Genomic DNA, 21,352 nt, shown 5'->3' with positions numbered 1-21,352 from the left:
TGTTACTGCTTGGGTGTAGGCAGCTTTGCAACCTGAAGGTCCCTTCTAGGCAAGAAAAGGAAGGACAAAACTGCAGGGACTTTAAAGTATCACACTGGACTTTTTAATGCAAGATCAGTGCATCTACATGGCCAGAAAAGCAAGCCAGAGTTTAGCCTATGCACTACGCTTGAGTCCACCTGTCAGTAACTGAGATCAAGGAAGTGCTTGACAGCTGTATTTCTGGCTTACAAAGCTTGTGGTGTTAAGATTGAGTTTCCTGAACTTGAGGAGAGAGTTTGTTTTTTTTTTTTTTTAAGTTGTTGAGGCACCCAAAGCTCTTCATAGACTCATAGAATCAGTAAGGTTGGAAGGGACCTCTGGAGATCATCTAGTCCAACCCCCCTGCTTAGCAGGGTCACCTAGAGCACATTAGACAGGGTTGCATCCAGGCAGGCCTTGAACATCTCCAGAGAGGGAGACTCCACAACCTCTCTGGGCAGCCTCCGTCACTCTCACAGGGAAGAAATTGCCCCTCACGTTCGGGCGGAACTTCCTGTGCTTCAATTTCTGCCCATTGCCTCTTGTCCTGTCACATGGGACAACTGAAGAGAGTTTGTCCCCGTCCCCTTGACACCCTCCCTTCAGGTACTTGTACACATTGATCAGATCCCCCCTCAGGCTTCTCTTCCCCAGGCTGAACAGGCCCAACTCTCGCAGCCGTTCCTCACAGGGCAGGTGCTCCAGCCCTCTGATCATCCATGTAGCCCTACGCTGGACTCTCTCCAGTAGCTCCATGTCTCTCTTGTACTGGGGAGCCCAGAACTGGACACAGTGCTCGAGATGAGGCCTCACCAGGGCCTTAAGAGCTTAATCAGCTCTTAAAACTTCATCCTGAATGGTGAAAATGATAACTTCTCCTTCCTGTTGAAGGACTGTATTTTGTCTGCATTTCTGCTTGGTAAGGTTGAAGCTCTCCTTCCATCACAGCTTAGAGCAGGACGCTCCCTGTAAGCTCAGAGCAGCTGCTGGACAACTCCAGGGGCTCTCCCAGGATTTAGATTTCACCACATTTCCTGCTGCAACACATGGGAGAGACGTGAGTCACCTGTCACATTCCTGACGTTACCCTCTTTCCGATCAACCGATCGGCTCCTGGCCACAACATCTTTATGAAAGGGGAGAGAACAGCATGCTGAAGAGAAGCAGGGGAAGTATTGAAAGAATTCAAGGTTCTTTGCTTGGCTAGCAACAAGGCATGCTGACAGGAAACAATCCTAATACGTGGTCTAAATATTCACCTGTGCACAGATACTCAGTTGAATAATCTGAGTTCAGGAAACATTATTTGCACTTATAAACAAGGCATTTCATAGGAAATAAACCTGGCATTCTGTATTGATAGAATTTTTGGCTGATCACAGCAAAGCCTTCCACCTCGCTATAAATCCCAGAGGGGAACCTGACGCCCAATGGCTCTTTCAGCTCAGTGCAGGGGAAGTGAAATACCGTCAGCGTTGCCTGGCACTAGCCCTTTTCAGCTGCCTGGAACATTTCAGGGACAGCGGCCTAGGAAATCAGTGTAGCTCAGAATGGTCAGCGCTCCCTGGCATGCTGAGCTCATGGAGGGATTACGCCTTTACAAATGGTTGGCCTTCCCAAAGAAGGTAACTTGGTGTGTACAGCAAACCAATACGATAAGCTCCTTTCTCCAGGGAGCAACGCGAAAGTCAGAGCCAATACTCTGCAGGCTTGTGGGCGGCAGAGAGCCTGCTAGCAGTTTAATCATAGAACTCCGTTCTAATCATAGGTACGTTAACTTCACTGGTATCAAATGCAGTTGCTCCAACAGGAGCCATGAGACCATAGTCAGTTTTGAACTCCTGTGTGCTGCATTGGCTTCTCACTCATGTTAGTGTGTGTGTGGCGAATTATAAGCAGGAAAAAGCCATACACATCTACTTCCCTCCCATACACACCTACTTCCCTGCCCCTGAATTCAGTGAAATGCACATTAAAACTTCAGCTTGATAATACGTCCCTCAGCCATAATGAGCAGACCTGGGCTCAGACCATTTACATATATTTCTGTGATTTGCTGGGTGAGAAAGACCCCTCAGGCATCGCAAGTCACACTCGTGTCAGCAGCTTTATATACACAGATTCCACAGTAAAGGATAAGGTTATTACCTTTTTGTGTTGTGGATTGTGGTACCACCGAGGATGATCCGGACCCCTGGGTTGGTGCGGTTAAGGTTATAGACAGTCAGTGCCTCTTCATATGTTGCTCCTCCAATGATAAACACAATAATATCTTGGGGCCTGCAATAAAGATGCAAATGTTGAAACTAGATCAGAAAAACATACAGGTAAGTCCTGTGCCAGTCACAAGGGCTGAGGTAACCATCTAGCTGATTTCCCTCCCCGGACCACGTCGCATTTCTACGATGGCTTAGGCTCAAGACTGACAGAAACGTGTAGCCCATTAAATCACTTTTGAAACACTGTCTGTCCTAAACATTTACACAACATGCTAACGGTCCTTAAAAGCCTCCTTAGCAACACCCACACGCTGTATCCCTGTGGAGCTCCACCATGACACATCCACCAATGTTTAATGCATGATCGAGACACTGCTGCGGCTGTTAAATTAAGATCAATTTAGGAGTCAAACGAGGACAACAGTGGCGCTTCAGACCTCTTGGGCTTGGCTTGAAGAGCATGGATCAGCTGCAGTTTTCATGTTTGATTACAGAACTGGTGGGATTTTTGCATAGGTTTACGCCTGAGGTTACATTTCCTAAGCAGCCTAGGAATGCAGGATTTTACAGACAAGTAGCACGAGGAGGAAGGAGGGAGAGAAGAACCTTCATCTGACAAAATACAAAAGCAGACATATGCCCCGCATATTCTGCTTTCAAAGGAAGGCTGCACCTTCCTTGTACCCTCCTCCCCCAATCACTTAATTTTTTGCTCTTAGGGATAGCAGAATGCCTTTGCAGCCCAGAAATCAGCTTTGCCGCCATTTAGAAGAGGAGAGAACAATTTTTGCAAGATCCACAGCAAAAAAGTCTGGATCACATTCTGTCAACTATGTAACATCCGCTGCTCGAGTCAGAGCCTTCCACTCTGGAGAACAGTCAAGTCCCGACACAATTAACTTTCTGTTACGGTCTCAAAACTAATCTCTGCTCTGCACCCAAGTACTTCTATTAGGATACAGCTGCTTGCTGCAGTAGTCAAAACAGCAGGCATTCATCTACGCTGTCTGTGCAGGCTCTGGATCAGTGACAAAGCAAATGGACCATGAGACAGGGATGACCCCAGGATGCACCTAGACTCTATGGCACTAGTTACTCCCTGCTGAGAAGCCAACCTGCAAAGCCCTCGACACTTGTTACTGTCCAGAGGAGCAACACTCGCATCAGAACGATGAACATTCAGGTCTTCTCTTTTGGTACCCCTGAACAGACAATACAGCCAAGAGCAAAACTGTTTCCACTATCAGAACGAGGCTCAGAACAAGAACATCTGCCATCAAACCAACACTACTGCTTCCCTGCTCCTGGAGAGCATGCAAAAAGGTAAGAACAATTAATAGAAACGATCAACACACACTCTTTCACAAAGTGATCTTTGTTACCAGTAATCTTCCAAATCTTAAGTCTGTCCTGAAAGTTTGGGTTAGTTCTGGATACCATGATTTGAACACACAAAAGGAGACTTCAGAGATGTTTTAGAACATGCAGGTAGTCTCAGTGAAGTGGAGAGGGAATATTACTGCCCGGAACCAGGGAGCCCATCATTTCAGGCAAACCTGCTGGTGAGGCACAGCATTGCTAATTCAACAACAAAAAAGTTGCTGCATTCAATACATCTCTTCTGCATGCACTATACAATTTGTTATCCTTGGCAACTATTATCATCTATGGCAAAGACTTCCAACTGCAGTTTATAGCTTCCTTGGAAGGAACAAGGCTCAGTCAGGACAGAACCCTTTGTAGAGAAGTCAGCAGTATTAGAACGTGCTGTATTAGGTGCTCTATGCTTGTGCTCTTCTAGACACAGCGGCCAATTTAACCCTGTGGACGATTTGGCCCTTCCAGTCAGGGGCAGCGGTACAAGCAATGCTGCCCTCAGGATTTCAGCAACAGCCTGTGCCGCCTTCACTTCGTTTCCAGAGACCCAGGATTCTGCGTACTGATCTCTCCCTGAAGAGCTACACTGTGTCCCCTGAACAGGAACAGGAACAGGCTGTGAAATCTTCTGCACTGCAGCCTTAAGATAAGCAGGTTATATATAGCAACTGCACATTCAGACTGTGCAGGTTCAAACATCACACTACGGCAGACGAAGCTTTTTGCACCCTATGACAACGCAAGTCACTGAGCAAGCCTGGGAGGACAGAATACCGCTGTACCTTGTCTTTTCAGCTACAGCCAGCTCAGACATACTCCTCCGGAAACCAGATGCAAATGTGCCCGAGTCTTTTGGGGATGGAAATCAAAGGGAAAGGGAGGCACAGCAGTGAAGTAATCTGATAAGCCACTATCAGTTCTCAGAGAAAGTATACCCAAATACATAAATTCAGAAAGAAGGATAACCCAAACAGACCTAGCAAAGGAGAGCCAATATCTAACCTGTGCTGTAACTAAACTGGTAATTCCTTTGAGACATTGTGTCACAGGTAAGAAAAGTTGCTGCTTGGACACAATATGCTCCTCTGCCTGTATATCCCTTGCAGTTGTGATCGTTTGGCATCAGGAGTATGGCACAGAACATGCACATTTTTGCTTTTATATTGGTACCACCTTCCTTGGAGGATTAAACTACACTTGGTACGGAGCAGTGGGGGCAGAAGCATAACCTCTCTCCCACTTCAGGTGTACTGCTCAAAGTATCATGCATTTACCCTGCAGATTTCTTACTGACCAGAAGTTAGCTAAGTCATGCAGAGGCAGATTGCCACAAAAAAGAACAAGGGGATCTTGATGTTCTCATAAAGTGCTCAGGGAATTATTGTTTATATCATGGGCAAATAATAAGCAATTTTGGAATAGAAAGAAACCCCAAGATTGTTATAGGATTAGTGGAAAAGCAGTCTGCAGGAACACTCTCCCCAGCTGTTGTGCTCCTCGGACACAATTTGTGGATGTGGCTGTCTCCTTGAGTTAACTACCAGTTTAACAGCTAAATGCTCAAACATTTCAGAGAAGAAGAAACAACTCTGAACAAACAAGGATATAAGAGTTTTGGCTTAAAAAAAAGCTCACAAAACACAAATCATACTAAACACTAGATACTATATATGATTTAGCAATAATTCCACTTTCCATACAGTCTACAGCAGTATGTGTGAGCTCAGAGCATAGAGCCAAATGGTTCCACAACACATGCTGCAAGCTGATGCTTCCAAAAAAGGAGATTATTTTCTTTGCTAAGGAGATACCTTACCCATCCCTTTGGATGTGTGTCAACTATAGACATTTCTAAGGGGTCAGCTGGTTCCAAATTCTTCCTCCCCTCAAGCAATCCAAAGAAACTTTCTCTTCAAAAAGTCAGTAGGAGAAAAATCAAGTCCAGTCCTTATGGTGCACAGTACTCTAAACTAGATGATTTCAGTGGATTCTCATGCTCCAAGTCTTTTAAGCTTTGATGAGCTTTTGAACAAGGTAACTTTCCAGGATTTTTTTAATAGGCAGGTAACTAATTATGGTAACTTCTGAGAAACTCAGAATGTGCCAAATCCCATCTGGATCTACAAGGAGCAGTATGCATTTGTCTACTGCTATTTCATAGGCTGTTGCCTGGTTGATGCAAAATGTGGAGAAGCAGTGTTTGGTTTTAAGAAGTGTAACTGTGACAGAGCTGTCTTTCTGGTCTGTTTACAGCAGATCTATTTTGTAAAAAGTGGGCCCTGGCCATCTTAGGACAGCTCAATGAGACCAAGTTGGTCTGCCTGGGACAAATTCCCCATTCAGGAGGTTCCCAGGTCAAAGCACGAACAAAGCAGAACTCCCACCCGAAGGGTAGGTTTTGGCTTTAGCCTGGCTAAGGCGTGAATGGCCTATGCCTCAGGAGGCATTTTGTACACACGCAACACAGCTGGGGCTCCCACAGGCTACGGCGATACAATGAAGCTTTAGGAACTTTTCTAGCTGGAACATTCCAGCAGCAAGGTGAAAGGGACTGCAGGCTTACGGCTTACTAGGAAAGGATGATATTTAACACAGTAGGAAACAGAGGAGAAGCAAAAGAAAGTAGAATTGCTTATTGCTCTCTCCTAGGAACCCTGCTCAGTGCTTTGCAAAGATTCTCTTTCCCTTGCTGCTGCCAATTTTCACAGCTGAAGTTGGACCATGAGCTTCTCCTCCCTCACAAGAGTGTAATGTTTAATACAGAAAGAAATAGTTAAAAAGAGTCTTTTCAAATTCTTTGCTGTTCAAGCAACTGCCTCCCTTTGATCAAAAAATACAAAGCCTTTCACCCTGACCTTCTGCTCAACTCCTGCCAATCACTGTAACACCATCTTCTGAAAGCAGAAAGCAACAAGACCGTATAGCCCAGTTTGCCTTGGGCTGTGATTTATCTTCCTAAATTTTGTGAAATTAATAGATTTAAATTTCTCACTCAATTTGTTTGGCAATACGGCTAAACCATTAATAAATTAAGTGGGATTTTTTTTCCAAACCTGAAAACTAAAACCAATTTTTAGATGAGCCCTTATTTTCATGATACTGAATATTCATACTCCTGAGAGAGCACAGAGCTGCAGCCCACATTTTATGCAGCAAATAATGACCAGATACAAAGCTATTTAGATGCTTATTTTTTGTCAAAGCTATCAAACCTCTGACTCCTAGAGTTCCTGTGTCTTGAACTCAACAAGATTAACCACTCCTATTAATGAACGACTACGATAATCATGTACCCTTGTGCTTTTGAACACTAACACTCCAATGAAGGCCAAAATTTAGGACAGTTTCACAGAACTCTGACCCAGCAGCAGCACTTTTGGGCCCTACCATGGTGCGAAAGGCAATCCCAAGCAAGACCAAGTAGTTAAAGAGAAAAATCAGTTCAGCAGCTCTGTTTTTGTCTTTTGAGATCTGTTTCACCAAAACTACAGGACTCATGTTCTTTAGCTAAGAGACACGGCTGCAGCTGTGGTGTAAAAGGGAAGGAGGAGGAAACTCCATTTCCCTCCATCCAGCTTTCATTTTGCTTCAGTTATAAGTTAGAATCAAATCCTTCTCATGCTCTCCTAAATAAATTCTTTGCATGTTCTTTATAGACGAATTCTCATGGGTGGATTCCTGTACCCGTTTGAGGACAACACTTAAGGGGGAATATAAGGGAAACACAGCTCAGGAAGATATAAGTGGGAACTGAAAAAGAGAGTGCAGGTCAGAAGACTTCTTGCTTCTAGTTAGCTCAGAACAACCCCTAATCTGGTATGCCAGGATGCAGTTTCTGCTGTTTTGCAGGCCTCATTACAGATCTAACACAAATTCCATCTCTTTTTTGTGGGTCCAAGATGTTGGACATAGAGGCTGAAGTCAATCTCAGTCAAAAGCTGGTTTCTCCAGGGCAAGGCCGGGGACTGCTCCATGGAGAAAGAGTTGTATCTATTGTGAAAGGCCTTGATTTTTCATGTCTATTAACACCACCCATCCCTCCTGTCCAAAATACACCATTTTATTTTTAAGGGGAAAATCTGGAGTAAGGCGGATATTTTCTGGTATGCAGGGACATACACAAACAAATTGGCTCTTGTATGACTATAATTCTTTTCTTATTCATAAATAAAATGATTAATGTACCCTGCTGTCAGCCTGGCATGGAATTTGGACGCCTCCCTGTTATGAAATACATTTTCGCTTTTATCAGACAGATCACAACGCCCCAAGGCAGGGCTAAGGAAGGAAGAGAACGCAGCAGTGTGTGCATGCATCTCAAAGAAAGCTAGAGAGATGAATGATCCCTCTTTGACATGCTTCTACCCCTCCCACTCATTTGACATTTCTGAACCTTGGTTCTCAAGGCTACTTCTCTCCTGCTCCAAATGAGTTTGCAGTTTTAATTTAACCCAAACTGCCCAGCAACAGCTGCCTCATTTGCTGAGAATTACTACCTTGCATTTATTTTCTGCCTCACTAAAAATGTGGCAGTGGCTGATAAAAAGCCAATAATATGCAGCGTGTGAAGGGAATAATGATTGTTCTAATACTGCAAGTGAAACATCTTCCACAGAGCCCTAGACCATTTATGGACGTTTGAGAAGATGTGGAGAATCACTGTGATGGCCTCATCACAGACCTTCAAAAAGAAGCAAAGCTAGCAAGTTACTAACAATAACAGGTTCTTCTGCTCTAAGGAGACTACCACTAGGGGGAATAAGAAACACCCAAACAACTTGCTGCAGAAGCTTGATTTGCAGAAAGGAAACTGAGGAACTGAAGAAAGGAGTGACTTGTACAAAATGCCACTAAAGGAGAACTCGTATATTTTCTCTGCTGATTCTGTGCCCTCATTCTGTGGCCCATACTTATCTTTAATGACTTCATTGACAACAGATTAGCATAGCTCCAGCAAAGTCAGCTAGAACCAGACAGCCAGAGCTCTTCTCAATTACAGTTATTAACCATATTCAGCAAGATCCCATTCTCATCAGAAATAGTAACTGGCTCAGAAGGGAGAGCTAGCAGTTGAACTATTTTTGGTTCTCTACAAATAAACGCCAGATGGCATGGAATGAAGTTAGGGGGCATGGTGAATATCCATCATGTGAACATCCTGGCAGTTTGGTGCAATGGCTTTATCCTTTACCTAAGCTCTTACAACAGAAATGCCATGTCTTGGCTGGGATTGAACACACAGAAGAGAATGCTGCTTTAGGCTTAATAGCCCTCTCTCTGACACCTATTTGACAGTAAAAAAAAGACCCACACAATCAAGATATTTCTCTGAAAAGCCTAAGTTTTGTTCACCAATGGGCAAAAATCAACCTGAGCAGCAGAACTGGGGAGAGCAGCTACATTTCACTTTCAAACTCTGCCCTGAAAGTCCCCACATACCTGTCACGGAGGGTGTTGGGACCCAGGTAGGGGTACTGGCTGTCCTTGAGTTTTCCTTTGATAAGCTGATCTAGTGTTTCTTGAAGGAGAGGCTGGTGTTGCGTATACACATTCTCAACGCCCTAGAGCGCAAAAGAAGCTCTTGTTATGAACTAATACAGCAAGGTAGCAGGCTTAGCGAAAAGATCAGCACTGCCACATTCAAAGAGCTACAGCAAGTAGCTAGATACAACAAGTGTTAATCACTGAAGTTCAGATTTAGAGGTACTTTTCAGCAACCAACTTCCATCATCTTCGATTAGAATTATGCCCTAAATTGCTAGTGCACTTACTATTAAATCTGTGAAAGCCAATAAACATGGCACTGCAGTGCATGTGAGCCCTGCTCCATTGCTGTAATTTGGACTGGAGCTATCATTATTTCATCCATGGCAGACTCATACCTTCAGTCCTTTGAAGAATTGTTTGGTGATCGCTACAGCATCCTTGGGACTGAACAGGTCACTGCCCCGGACCCGTTTCCCTCCATATTCCACAACAGCAGACACTAGCTGTACAGAAAGAGGCAAGAACAGAATCCTATTAACCTGGGAAACCAGCCTGCAGGGAGTTATTGTCCCTTTAGGCTCAACGGAGGTACTGAAACAATGACCAAAGGGTCAAGGAGATCAACACCAAGCATACAATGCAGTACAGAGGGAGGCAAGGAGCAAGAGGAGAAACATTCCCTGTACACACCAAGCAAGTCAGTCTGCCGTGACGCTGCCTGCATAAGAAGAGGGGCTTTCATTTCCATAGTCTGTTGCAGTGATAGCAAATCTTTCATACAATGTGACATCACTCTGTTTCTCCACCTCCTCTCCAGCTGCTCAGTACACTTGCCAAGCACTGCCTCTCCCTCCTAGCCAAGCTCCTTTTACAGTCTCCTGAAGTCCCTTGCTGCAACTATTGCCTATTCAGCAACAGCAGGAGCTGGGGGAAGGGGGTGGGTGGAGAGGAAAAGGGGAAGGAGAAAGGAGATAGGTTTGAGGCCCTTGTTTATAAGTTGTATACCAGCTCTAGCAGACTTCTGGCATGTTTGCCATCTCTGCTTTGTTCAATCCTTCATTATACATTGATTTTAGAAAGGGAAATTAAGTAATTAGTTATGCCTTTAAAGTAACATCCGCAAGCCCCAGTCAAGCTCAGGGTTCCTTTCTGCAAGGTGTGGTGCTATTCCACAAAAAAGCATTGTGCTAAACTAACGAAAGCAAGCAACAGGCAGCTTACCTCAGTTAATGATGATTTTCCACCTCTTTGCCCTCCTGTCCCACTCATTCATGCAGTAGGAGAAATGTTGCAATTACCTTTCGATATTTCTCTGACACACCCCTGTTCTTGAGATCTGTCATCAGCCCCGGCAGGCTGTTGCTGCTGTGTCGCTCATAGTGCAGGGCATAAAGCATCACCAGCCGAGTGGCATCAAATTCTGTCACCTTGGGATTCTGCAGGAGACGCCGCACGTTCTGAAACAAGGTAGAGGGTAGTTTTAAATGAAGAGGCCTTCAGAGCACACTGAACCTCCAGTTCTGGAGCAATAGTACAGGCTAGTATCAAGCCCATTGCCTAGCAACAAAACTGTATACAGGAGGAATACAAGGGAATTAAACTGTGTCATAAGCACAGCAACAGAGCCCAGCTTATGTGCTCTAGCATTGGGTTTACCGGAGCACAACGGACTGCAAGTTGCTTTTGGATCTCCTCATGAAGTTAGGAATTCACAGCCCAACTCTGTTGTCTATTCTTCACTCCCCATAATGTGCTCACGCTAACCTGAGCCCATCCAGCAGCGCCGCCTGAATGGAAGCATCAGGAGGCACTTGTAGGAACTTTTAACCTCTACCCTTCCCTTTTGAACCTGGGCAAGGCTGAAGCTGGCCCACAGGTTCCAACATTATATAGACTGGCCAGGAAAAACAGCTAGCAAAATCATACATTTTTTTTTCCTTTTGAAAGGTGTGGGGCAGAAGCAGCAAAGTCTCATAATCTTTGGATATGAGAAGTGGAGCAGCAAGTGTCAAGGGATTAAAGCATGAAAAGGAAAAGAAAGATTACTGCATTGGAAGTAAAACAAGCAAGCTATAGTTATTTACTTCTAATTTGCAGATCATTACTTCTGCTGGTGAAGAGACCACAATACGATTGTAAATATAAAGGGTGCATCTTCCCAAAAGTCTGCTTATTAAAGTAGAGACCATTTCCAGACAAGTTTCAGAATCCCTGATGCAGGCCATTTACCCTCTAAGGATTTTAGGCAGGATATCACTGCCTGTCTAATTTGACAATTGGCCACGTAAGTGCTACTCCTTGTCCTTACAACAAAAGTATTTATTTCCTCTCTGCAACCTTGCAGTCATTGTGTAAAGTCATACAGTTGAGATAACGGCGTTAACAGAACAAACACTAGAGCCAAGCTGGTAGCTTAGGTGAGCAATGGGAGTAATAAGCTTCTTAACTCTCTGCTTTGGGATGGAGCTCAAAGAACAAGCATCAACTTCTGAATGTGCTTACAGACATCTGGTTAGGGCTGGACAGATGCTTTAGGACACAGCAAAGTCTGAGATTCTCCCTGTGCTGAACATTAAAGCAAAATGGCTTGTCTTAGCTCAAATGCAAGGGAGCAGAAGCGCTGCCAATTTTACAATTGGAGGCAGAAAACATGGCAGTTCCAAGAAAGAAACAGAACCAGCCAGGATTTTTTCTACTCTGTAAATGTACACGACCTTCAAGCACTCCACAGAATCCCAGGGTGGCTTTGCAAGATGCTCTCACCCTCCTAATGCAAATGGGCAACATGGAAACACTCAGTTAGCAGTGTTGTACACAGTGTTGTGAAACAGTTATTATTTACCCAGCTGATTCAGCTGTATCTGCTGTAACTTGTTTAGCTGATGCAGACTAGTCATAAAAAATAAATACAGGGTAAAACCCTGGCTTTGAGGGGGATCAGCAGGAGTTTTACCACGGACTTTGGTAAAGTTAGGACTTCACCTGTAAGGACATGGACAGAGTCCCACAGAGATGCTGCTTGCAAGATTTTCGATCCTGTGCTAGCATCACAGAGGCAATGACTACATAAGCTGGAAACGAGTAAAACAGAAAAGCTATTGTCCATCTAAGGAGATGGGATTCAAAACCTCCCATTCATCTCTCAAGGCTCATGTACAATGTCAGGATTAATAAGAGACCAGGAAAAGAATAACCAAAATGTGCTGTACTCAGGGGCCCTAGGCCACCGAAGAAATTAACAATTGCTGAAGTTACATCAGGGGAGAACAATTCTGCCTTTATTTCGTGCACTGGCTTATTCTTCATTGCTTCTGCGGCCCTTCCCCTTCACTACCATTAGGAGACTGCAAGAGGGAACAGCCTGGGGCGGTGCAGCTATAGAGATACCAATCTCTCATGTATCAAGATACCAGTCTCCTAGTTTTGCATTTATTTTCTAGCTGCTACATGTTTTCCAGTAGGTCTCAGTTGTTAGAAATACAACACAGCCCTTTAGGCATGTGGCTGTAAGCAAACTGCAAGCAGCTTTTGTGCTGTAAGAACTGCAGATATACCTAGTTAGTGCAGACTAAGATCTGAATCAGCACCAAGGCAAGAATCTACTAACAACCTAGCCATGACAGTAGAGAACTCGGCAGGGGCTGACCTGCCTGTATCTCTATCCCATTTCCAGCTCTGCCACTTATTCTCTTAACTGTGGCGCTCATAGTGCAACTGCATCATCCCTGGAAGTTCACATCATGCCCTTCTTCAGTGAATCCAAGATAATTTCATAAAGCCAGAAAACAAGGCCAACATTTTCGCAAATGGTCTCCAGTGCCAAGCACTCAAGTTTCAACACTCATGTTCTGTGCTGAGTCCTTAGCAGAATCTCTGCCTGTAAAGTCACAGATAACAGATCATAGCGCACGCATGATGGGCTGACAGCGAGTTTACAAATCCAGTATTTGACTTTTAATTTGCATAAGCTCGATCTAGAAGCAATGATAAGGCAAGGGACCTCAGAAATTGTCTTCAGCAAATGCATTTTATGGCTACAATTCCACTTCAGAACTTACTCATCTAAATTCTACCAAATATAAGCTATTGAACCATTCCTGAGCTCACATGTAGATATAGTTGCAATGACTTCAACAGGTCTATACTAATTCACATCAGCTCAGGATCTGGCAATAGATTACAATACTTGAAGAGCTAATATGATCATGTAGCCACCCACTCAGAGCACAGAATAACACAGGCAAGGAAGAAATGTATTTCAAATCTGCTGAAGATGCCATAGTCAAAGTGCCTCTCTAGTATTTAGTAAAGGAGGCCATCACATGGTGTAGCTTCTATTTTAGCTATAAAAAAGGAACCGTTTTTTAATATTGAGTTGCTGGTTGAACTCTGTCATAATACAGTCATTCTCTGCAAAACTGCTATATTCTCTGAATAGTCAGCAGCCATAATTCATCATTATTGACATACTGTCAGATACTAGGTCAGGTCATGGAATCCAACATGCCATTATGGGGTCAAAACTTCAGTCTACACCCAGCTACAACAGACGTCTCTTTTAGTGTTTTTGAGTCCTCTTTGCCAAAGAAATCCTTTATCTAAGAGGCTTTTCACTGTTAAAAAAAAAAAAAGAGGGAAAAAAAAAGTAAAACCCACCACCAGAAAGAACTGTGTGGTTTAGACAATTTCATGGATTCCAGTTTTTTTCCCTCCTCAACAAATACAACAAGCTGCTACACAGGAGTCCAAGTTTTGTTCTAGTGATGGCTGCGCAGGCAGCTTGCCAGAAGCAACCGACTGCATACAATGAAGGAATGTTGTATTGTGAAATGTAAAGACAGACATTGCAAAGATGCTTCTCAAGCCAGTTATTAACTATGATTCATCCCCATCTGAACTGAACGGCTAGGAGAAGAGCAATTCTAACATACAGTGTCCCAACCCTGCGGGATATCTGCATGCAGAACTCCCATCGATCTTCAGTATTAAGGTTTCATCAACAGAGGAATTTGCAGGATCAAACCATCCGGAAAGAGACAAAGGATCAAGGTTAGGTTTTGAGCCTGAGGTACCTGGAGGGCACTGGAATGGTCATTCTGACAGGCCAGTTCCTGCTCAACTTCAGACACCTCCAACAGGTTCCGCTCACCAACCAGTCGAGAGAGCTCTCCCACTACTGTCACATGCTTTGATACCGTGCCCGACATCTTCTTGAACTGTGGGTAATTCTCCACAAATGCCTGCAACAGGGAAAACAAACCCAATAGCTCTTTAAAATAAAAGCGAGAGACAGTAAGAGACAGCTTATACAATTTATCACTAATTTGCACACATCCAACAACCTGCATCAGTGAAAGCCTATTGATCAGCTACATCTGTCCCAGAAGCCCACAGGATTATCCAGTTATAAGGAGATTTTTGGAAGGGATGTAATTTTTATTTACTCTTAAAATAAAAGGAAACAGGAAGCCTGCACACAAATGTTGCCATGATTCTTTAGATCTTGAGCACAGACTGAGTTAACAGCCTGTGCTCTGAGCTGCTGCCAAGTGACCCAGCTCAGATGCAGAGTCAGTGCAGTCATATTGGGTTAAGCTAAGTGCTTAAACTAGAGCTTACTGATTCAATTATAGTGTTCTGGATTCCAGCAAGCTCTAAGCAGCAGCTCAGAGAGCAGTGAGAACAAGCAGGCTTGCAGACTACTCTGCAGCAATGCAGAATGGCCTATCAAAGGGTGTAGTCTTCAGTAAAGAAGGTCTCTCTCCCCTAAACCGTATGAGTGAGTACAATGCAAAAAGCAGGTTCTTGCTCCACAAAGAGGTCGCAGCTGTTAGTACCTGTACCACAGACTGCTAATGTACAGACAGGAGCAGCTATACTGCGATGGACGAGCTTTCAGAAGTCCAGTCAGTTATGCATACATTCTCTGTACCTTCATATCTGCTATGGATTCCAGTTTCTGCTGCTCCTTAGGTTTCCTTCTCTGGAAATCCTCCATAAGATTTTTGATGTTACTGCCAATCTCTGCAAAGTTCAGGTACATATTCTGCACGGAACAAAACAAGGATCTAAGAGAAAGCACTCCACTATGAGTCTTGACGTAACTGGAAACAAAGTCGTACTCTCTGTGCCCAAAACACTGAAGTTCCATTGCATATCATTTGCCTGAGAGCCCCCTGGCTTGAACAAGCAACTCTGCGATTACTCCTGGATTTATTTAAAACTATAAAAAGGACACATTAATCCACCTCAGATGCTGTTTGAGTTATACTGTTTTTCATCACCTGCATAAGCTATACAGTACAGCATCACTCTGATGCTCCAAATCTTGGAAAGATCCTTTCTCAGTCATTCAGTTCCATGGCAGAACCAAGAATGGAACTGGATCCCCCAATTCAGCTACTCAGGAAGATTCCTACAACAGAACACAGACACCTACGTTGGCGTAGAACTCGTCATTCTCGGCAGACAGAACCACTTCTCGGAGATCCTTGCTTATCCCGGGTACCCGAGAGAGGTCAATACGGTTGTTGTTAATCCCCAGCAGTTCATGAACCATAGCCTGGTACGTCCACTAACAAGGATGATGAAAGAAAAAGGGAGATGATGATTTCAGTAATAGAACAAACAACACTGAAATAATAATGGATTTCAGGTTGACTCAGACAAAATCTGTCTACGCTCCTCTAGCAACACACAGCAGATTCTAAGCATGTCCCTCAACCTTTGCCAGAATGTTATAATAAGTATTACTTCATCCGTGTATAATCAGATGGGCATCCCATTCTGAGGAGTGCTGTACAAACACACAGGAAAACCATCCTGATTCCAGAACGCTTACTTACATTCAAAAGACTCTCTAAAAGTAAAGTAATGGGGATTAATATTCCTGTTCAAACAGTTCCATTTGCCACATTATCTGCCCCTCCTCTGCCCATGAAGTGACATGTATTTTTGGCAGCAGAGGTTCCACAGTTACAAACTGTATCATTTCTGACGTGCTCCTGTGCTTCTCATGCAGCGGTAGGAGGGTTTCTGCACATCAGGGAGTTACTATATTTATCCTGGGAAGACTAATATTAATCTACAGAGAAAAGTGAAAGCTGATCAGAGTGCTGACATGCCTGACACTCCATTTGTGTTCATATGAATCTCCTTTCTGGGTAGGAAATCTCTATGTAGCAGATAATGTTTTCAGTGCCCTGTGCTGAGTGCAGTCCTCAACTCTACACACCAAGCCTGAGCTGGTGTGGGCTTCTGACTGTCAGATCACTCTAACATACAAGTACCAGCACTAGCTACTACGTCACCAGCATTACAGAAGCCCTGGCTGCCGTTCTGAGGTAGCCCAGCCGCAATTCCAGCCATTACCTAATCACCAGACTGACTTGTGTCTGAGCATCCCCACAGAAATGAAAGAAGACAAATAACACTGTTTGATGCCAGAATCTGCAATACAGCTACAATGCAGCAAAGAAAAACATCCCAACATCTACATTGTAAATACTTCCACCCATCAATAACAGAGAGAGAGAAATAGATGAGTGCAAGGTCACTCAATAAATGTGTAAATGTGCTGCCAAACAGCCTTTACAAATAAACTCTGGAAAAAGACACTGCCAAGACACAAGGACTCTAAATGTTAAGTATATTTTACAGAAGTGTAAGTAGCCCGATTTTCCAGAACGCTGGCTACATCTTCCACTGAAGCCAGAACAATCCATCCTCAACAGTCTGAAAATCAGGCCACAGATCAGAGAGGGATTTAAAAAACAAAAGAAAGGAGGGGGTTACTTTTTACCTTTAAAACATAAACATGCCCTGCCAGGTGGTGAACTCCAAATTGTTCCTACTGTCACATGGCTCTGTGCACTGCCAGAACCGCATTCCTGTCTCCAGCCCCTTGCACAATTGTGAGATGATTCACCTGGTTCAGCAGTGGGGTAATAGCATCATCAGATCGGTCCAGAATAAGAAGTAAAGGAGGAACCTCAGTGCGCCGGAAGTCAAACAGCTCATACTCTTTAGTGATTACTTGCTGTTGAGGAAAGGGAAAAAAAACCACTTGATCTTACGTACACCTGGAAAAAGTTTTGTTTTAGTTGGGATTCAGGTGAACAAGAAGTAAAGAGCTGGTGAAAAAATAAGTTGTGCTGCTATCTTGGTCTACTTTGCTAATGAAGAAATAATACCTACTCTCAAAAGGCATCAGGAAATCTAATGACATTTCTGATAATCCCAAGAAATAAGGGTCTTGATCTCTTTTACAGGTTGGGAGCAGGCAAAGACAAGGGATGTGACCTGCCTAAAGCCATGTAATCAATCAATGGCAGACCTCTGAAGAAGGATATTTCTCTCAAACGCAGCAATGTTTAAAAAGATTAAACACAATTTAAGTACACTGTCGAACTCATTTCACATCACAATAAGGTCTTACCATACCTTCACGCATTCAGCAAGCCTCTTTGCTGGCTCAGAGGAGAGCTGGTACCGAATCATGGGGCATTTCTTCAGAGACAAAAGCAGAGCAGTCAGCCCTTGAGTTGTTCTGGACAGCTGGGCCGGATCCCAGTTGCGACCCTAAAACGGAAAGAGTGCATCTAATATGGATACACCATCCCTGAACTCTCTCTTAGATAAAAGTCTTGTTTCTTTATAGGCAGATCGTAGGTTGACTGAAGGAGCAGGTACACCAAAGGCCACAATCCGGATTCCCCAATGCACCTCTCCTTGCCAAGTCTTTTTAAGGATCAGCCACCACCTTATGGACTGTAAACAGCAATCTGCCTGTGGGCAACCCAACGCAGTGTCCAGTTTGTTATGGCTACTGGTCTCTCTATTAACTATAAAACAAGGCCCTGGAGGAGCATTAGCTTTTTTTCATACCTGGCAGCAGCCCAAGAGGTTGAGAGAAAAAACGTGTGGATTCACTGCAATGTAATCTCCATAGAACTCCTGCCAACAAGCGAAAGCAAATACAGTTAAGTGTCTTGCCAACCCTTATTCAGCCTACAAGAGTAAGCGTTCCAACATCAGCAACATTAACGCTAAAATCCTAAGCAATGCACAGAGCCACTGAATCTGATCATTCCTCCTTCCTCCATGCCTAGCCTCGCAAATCCCTATGCTTCTGCTGACAACTCCACTGCCAATTTCCGCTGTGTTTATTTTTTGCATATGTAGCTCTTTGTCAATACCACAGACGAAAAGCAGCAGCCTTGCTGAAACACAGACGCTAACAATACCAGCAGAAGCTCCGGCAACCAGAGGGCAAGGGTACAGTCCTCTTTGCTTCCACTCCTAGACTGTTGCACAGTGTTTCTGCACATTGTTCGAGAATTCCAGGCAGGCCTCTCATAGCCACACCTGAATTAGTTAACTTGTACATTCGCTTTGCTGCTGCTTTCAGACGAGGAGATCTGCATTCAAAATTCACCTGAACTTCTGCCACAACTTCCTGTTCATCAGCCTCAGCTAATGACTTGACATCACTCTTACTGATCACATTACTGAAATCTGAAAGAAAACAACAGTGAAAGAATAGTCAGCCTCAGAGTAACATGTAACAAGAAAATCACAGAACAAGATGACCAGATTTTCTGCTGGAACAGGAGCATATTGCAACAGGGATTGTTTGACTTTACATCTGCAATAATTATGCAGGCATTATAATCTGATTGCTACTTTATACTGCTACTCAGAACTAATTCCCGCTCCAACTTGCTGCCTCTGGTGCTCATATCTAGTATATGACTGCAGCACAGGATCAATGCGTGCGATGGAGACCATGGATTCCACATGCAGTAGGACCCAGCAGTACCAGCAAGGAGAGAGTTCTCTTACCCTCTCCCTGACCTGACATGTGCCCAGTTAGGCAATACCATCACAATACTACTGCACTCAGTAGATTTACAAAGGTAAAAGATGGTATTAAATTGCTTAGCACAGTGGCACCTACATCTCTGCTGAAGCTCGCAGGCACTGCTGTGTTTATTTACATTAGGTCACCACCACCCTTCCCAAACCTGTATCCCCTCGCTCCCAAGAGGGCAGCTTTGCTCCTCCTGCACAGCATTCCTGCAGATCCACAATGACATCTAGAGGCCACTTAGGTTCATTTGCCAGAATCTAACAGAATGGGAGCATGCGTGGTGCCTTTCCTAGAGGGCCAGACTTGAACACAAAACTAGCTATAGCTATTCTGCTTAATTTCCAAAACTGCATAATATTCTGTGGCATGAACATGGCACATGAAAAACACCTGCCTGTTATGCCACATATTAAAAGATGCTGTGCAGCAGGTTTAGTCCAATACTGGGATGTGAAGACTATTCTAATACTGTCTCCAGTGTTAATTACTTCAAGATTTGGGCTGGTCTCTCATCCTGTGCATCTCAGTTTTCCTTCTAATAGAAGGCGCTTTGCCCCCAGCATTAGCTTTCCTTCATGCTTATGAAGTAACATGATGCTTTAAAATCCCAGAAATTTTCTGGAACAACCTGTATCAGCTTAATATATAGTTATGGTGTAAAGAAAGTTCTTTTAGTTTAATTATTTTAACTTCTATATACACAGAAGATAAAGCGCTTTGCTAGAAGGATCTGACTGGTGAGCTAAGTAACATAAAAACTAGAATTTGTGCGTTTTCCACATTGCTTAAATCAGACTTGAGTGTATTATAACAGAACTGACATAACCTCCTGATCAGCTTCAAAAACATTTCAGCAAACGTCTCACAGCAGTATTTTCCGCTCGTCACCAAATCGGCCCCTGACGGGACAGGACAGTGTAACTGACTGGGCAAAATGGAACAGACTTACAAATAAAATAGCTGCTGTACTTGGGCCGGCGCAGCTCCTGGATGAGGTGCTCCACGTTCTCCTGCACGGAAGCAGAAGCAGGCAGGGCAGAGTGACTGCGCGGCCCGCGCTCGGGCCCGCGCCCCGGGGCCGGCCGCGCCGCCGCGGCCGCGTTACCTTGGTGGGCCGCAGGAAGCAGATGGCTTTCAAGTGCTTCATGGCCTCCCTGTTGAAGGAGTCGATGCGCTCGAAGAGGTAGACCTCCCTCTGCAGGATCTCCGACTGCGTGTACACCATGCTCACGGCGCCGGTCTGCAGCGCGCACGGGAGGCCGCGTTACAGCGGGGGAGACCCGCCCGGCCCGGCCCGGCCCGGCCCCGCCGCCGCCGCTCCCCGGCCCCGCCGCCGCTCACCGTCTCCCGGTCCATGAGGAGGACCTTCATGCCCGGCCCGCTGTCCTCGATCATCTTGGACACGTACTGCTTCACGGCGAGCACCGCGTTCATCTCGGCTCGCCTCGGCTCGCCGCCGCTCGCCTCAGCCACCCTCGCGGCCCAGCGCCCGCCGCCTCCCTGGGACTTGTAGTCCGCGAGCTGCCGGGCGCCGCCGGGCAGCGCCGGGGGACGCGCCGCCGCCGGACTACAACTCCCGGCGTGCCGCGCGGCGGCGGGCCGCGGCCGGGCCGGAGGGCAGCGGCTCCCCCCCCCCCCCTCCACACCCGCCGTGGTAACGGCCGCCGCGGCCCGGGTGCGCGGGGGGCGGCACCGCCGCGGGGCCCTGCCGACCCCTCCCCGGGGCTGCTCCGGCCCCGGCCCCATGGCGGAGCCCCCCGGGGGGCGTGGGTGGGGGCGGTCGGGCTGGCAGCAGGGGGTTGGTTGTGGTTATGGTTGTGGTTGTGGGGGTTGTGGTTGTGGGGGTTGTGGTTGTGGGGGTTGTGGTTGTGGGGGTTGTGGTTGTGGTTGTGGTGGGGCTGAGGCCTCCTTGGAGGGCCAGGGCGAGGTGGGACTAATCCAGCCTCTCTTCCAGGGCCCCTTTCCGCGATGCCCTTACTTGAAAAGCAAGGTAGGTCCGCAGCCTCTCGGCGTCCTCGCCGCCAGTCGCGGTTTGCAGCAGAGGGGAAGCTAAACAGGTGCTTTAAAATCTCTTCTGGGGATGTTAAATAACACCGTTCAGGCCAGTTCTGTCCCACCAATAACTTACCGCTGACCTAATCCCCCAAGCGACCGCCGAGGGGACCCCCGGGCGCCCCGCGCCTGCCTGCGAGGCTCTCGGCCTCTTCCAGCCTGAGAGCTGGCGCGGAGGAAGCGCCGAGGCACGGGGGCCGCAGCATCGCGGGGCTCGGCCCTTCCCCGTTCCCGTGTTTATTCCCCTTCTGGGCTGGTTTTGAAGTTTACACCCTACGCCAGCGCAACAGCTTCTCGCTTCCTTCCGCGAGCAAAAGCAGTTTGT

General features: G+C 45.6%; 1 protein-coding gene across 3 annotated transcripts in view; it reads right to left on the bottom strand.

The window, feature by feature from the left end:
• Positions 1–21,040, bottom strand: part of VPS45 (vacuolar protein sorting 45 homolog) — a 29,222-nt gene extending 8,182 nt beyond the window's left edge. The window contains exons 1-15 of one of the 3 annotated variants that reach the window (XM_062597698.1): positions 20,317–20,456; positions 20,081–20,215; positions 19,925–19,985; positions 18,541–18,620; positions 17,991–18,059; positions 17,547–17,684; positions 17,032–17,142; positions 15,544–15,678; positions 15,037–15,150; positions 14,177–14,344; positions 10,403–10,561; positions 9,500–9,607; positions 9,057–9,178; positions 2,170–2,301; positions 81–1,058 (exon numbers count right to left, since the gene is read on the bottom strand). In XM_062597698.1, the coding sequence (XP_062453682.1) occupies positions 1,037–1,058; positions 2,170–2,301; positions 9,057–9,178; positions 9,500–9,607; positions 10,403–10,561; positions 14,177–14,344; positions 15,037–15,150; positions 15,544–15,678; positions 17,032–17,142; positions 17,547–17,684; positions 17,991–18,059; positions 18,541–18,620; positions 19,925–19,985; positions 20,081–20,215; positions 20,317–20,409 (1,647 nt within the window). In that variant the 5' untranslated portion in view covers positions 20,410–20,456 and the 3' untranslated portion in view covers positions 81–1,036. Of the gene's footprint in view, positions 1–80; positions 1,059–2,169; positions 2,302–9,056; positions 9,179–9,499; positions 9,608–10,402; positions 10,562–14,176; positions 14,345–15,036; positions 15,151–15,543; positions 15,679–17,031; positions 17,143–17,546; positions 17,685–17,990; positions 18,060–18,540; positions 18,621–19,924; positions 19,986–20,080; positions 20,216–20,316; positions 20,457–20,953 lie in introns of those variants that run through there. The other 2 variants (XM_062597699.1, XM_062597696.1) reach the window with 2 other exon arrangements.
• Positions 21,041–21,352: the final 312 nt, after the last annotated feature.

This window comes from Rhea pennata, chromosome 31, assembly GCF_028389875.1.
Source record: "Rhea pennata isolate bPtePen1 chromosome 31, bPtePen1.pri, whole genome shotgun sequence".
NCBI lineage: Eukaryota > Metazoa > Chordata > Aves > Rheiformes > Rheidae > Rhea > Rhea pennata.
This window is presented reverse-complemented; position numbering and strand designations above follow the sequence as displayed.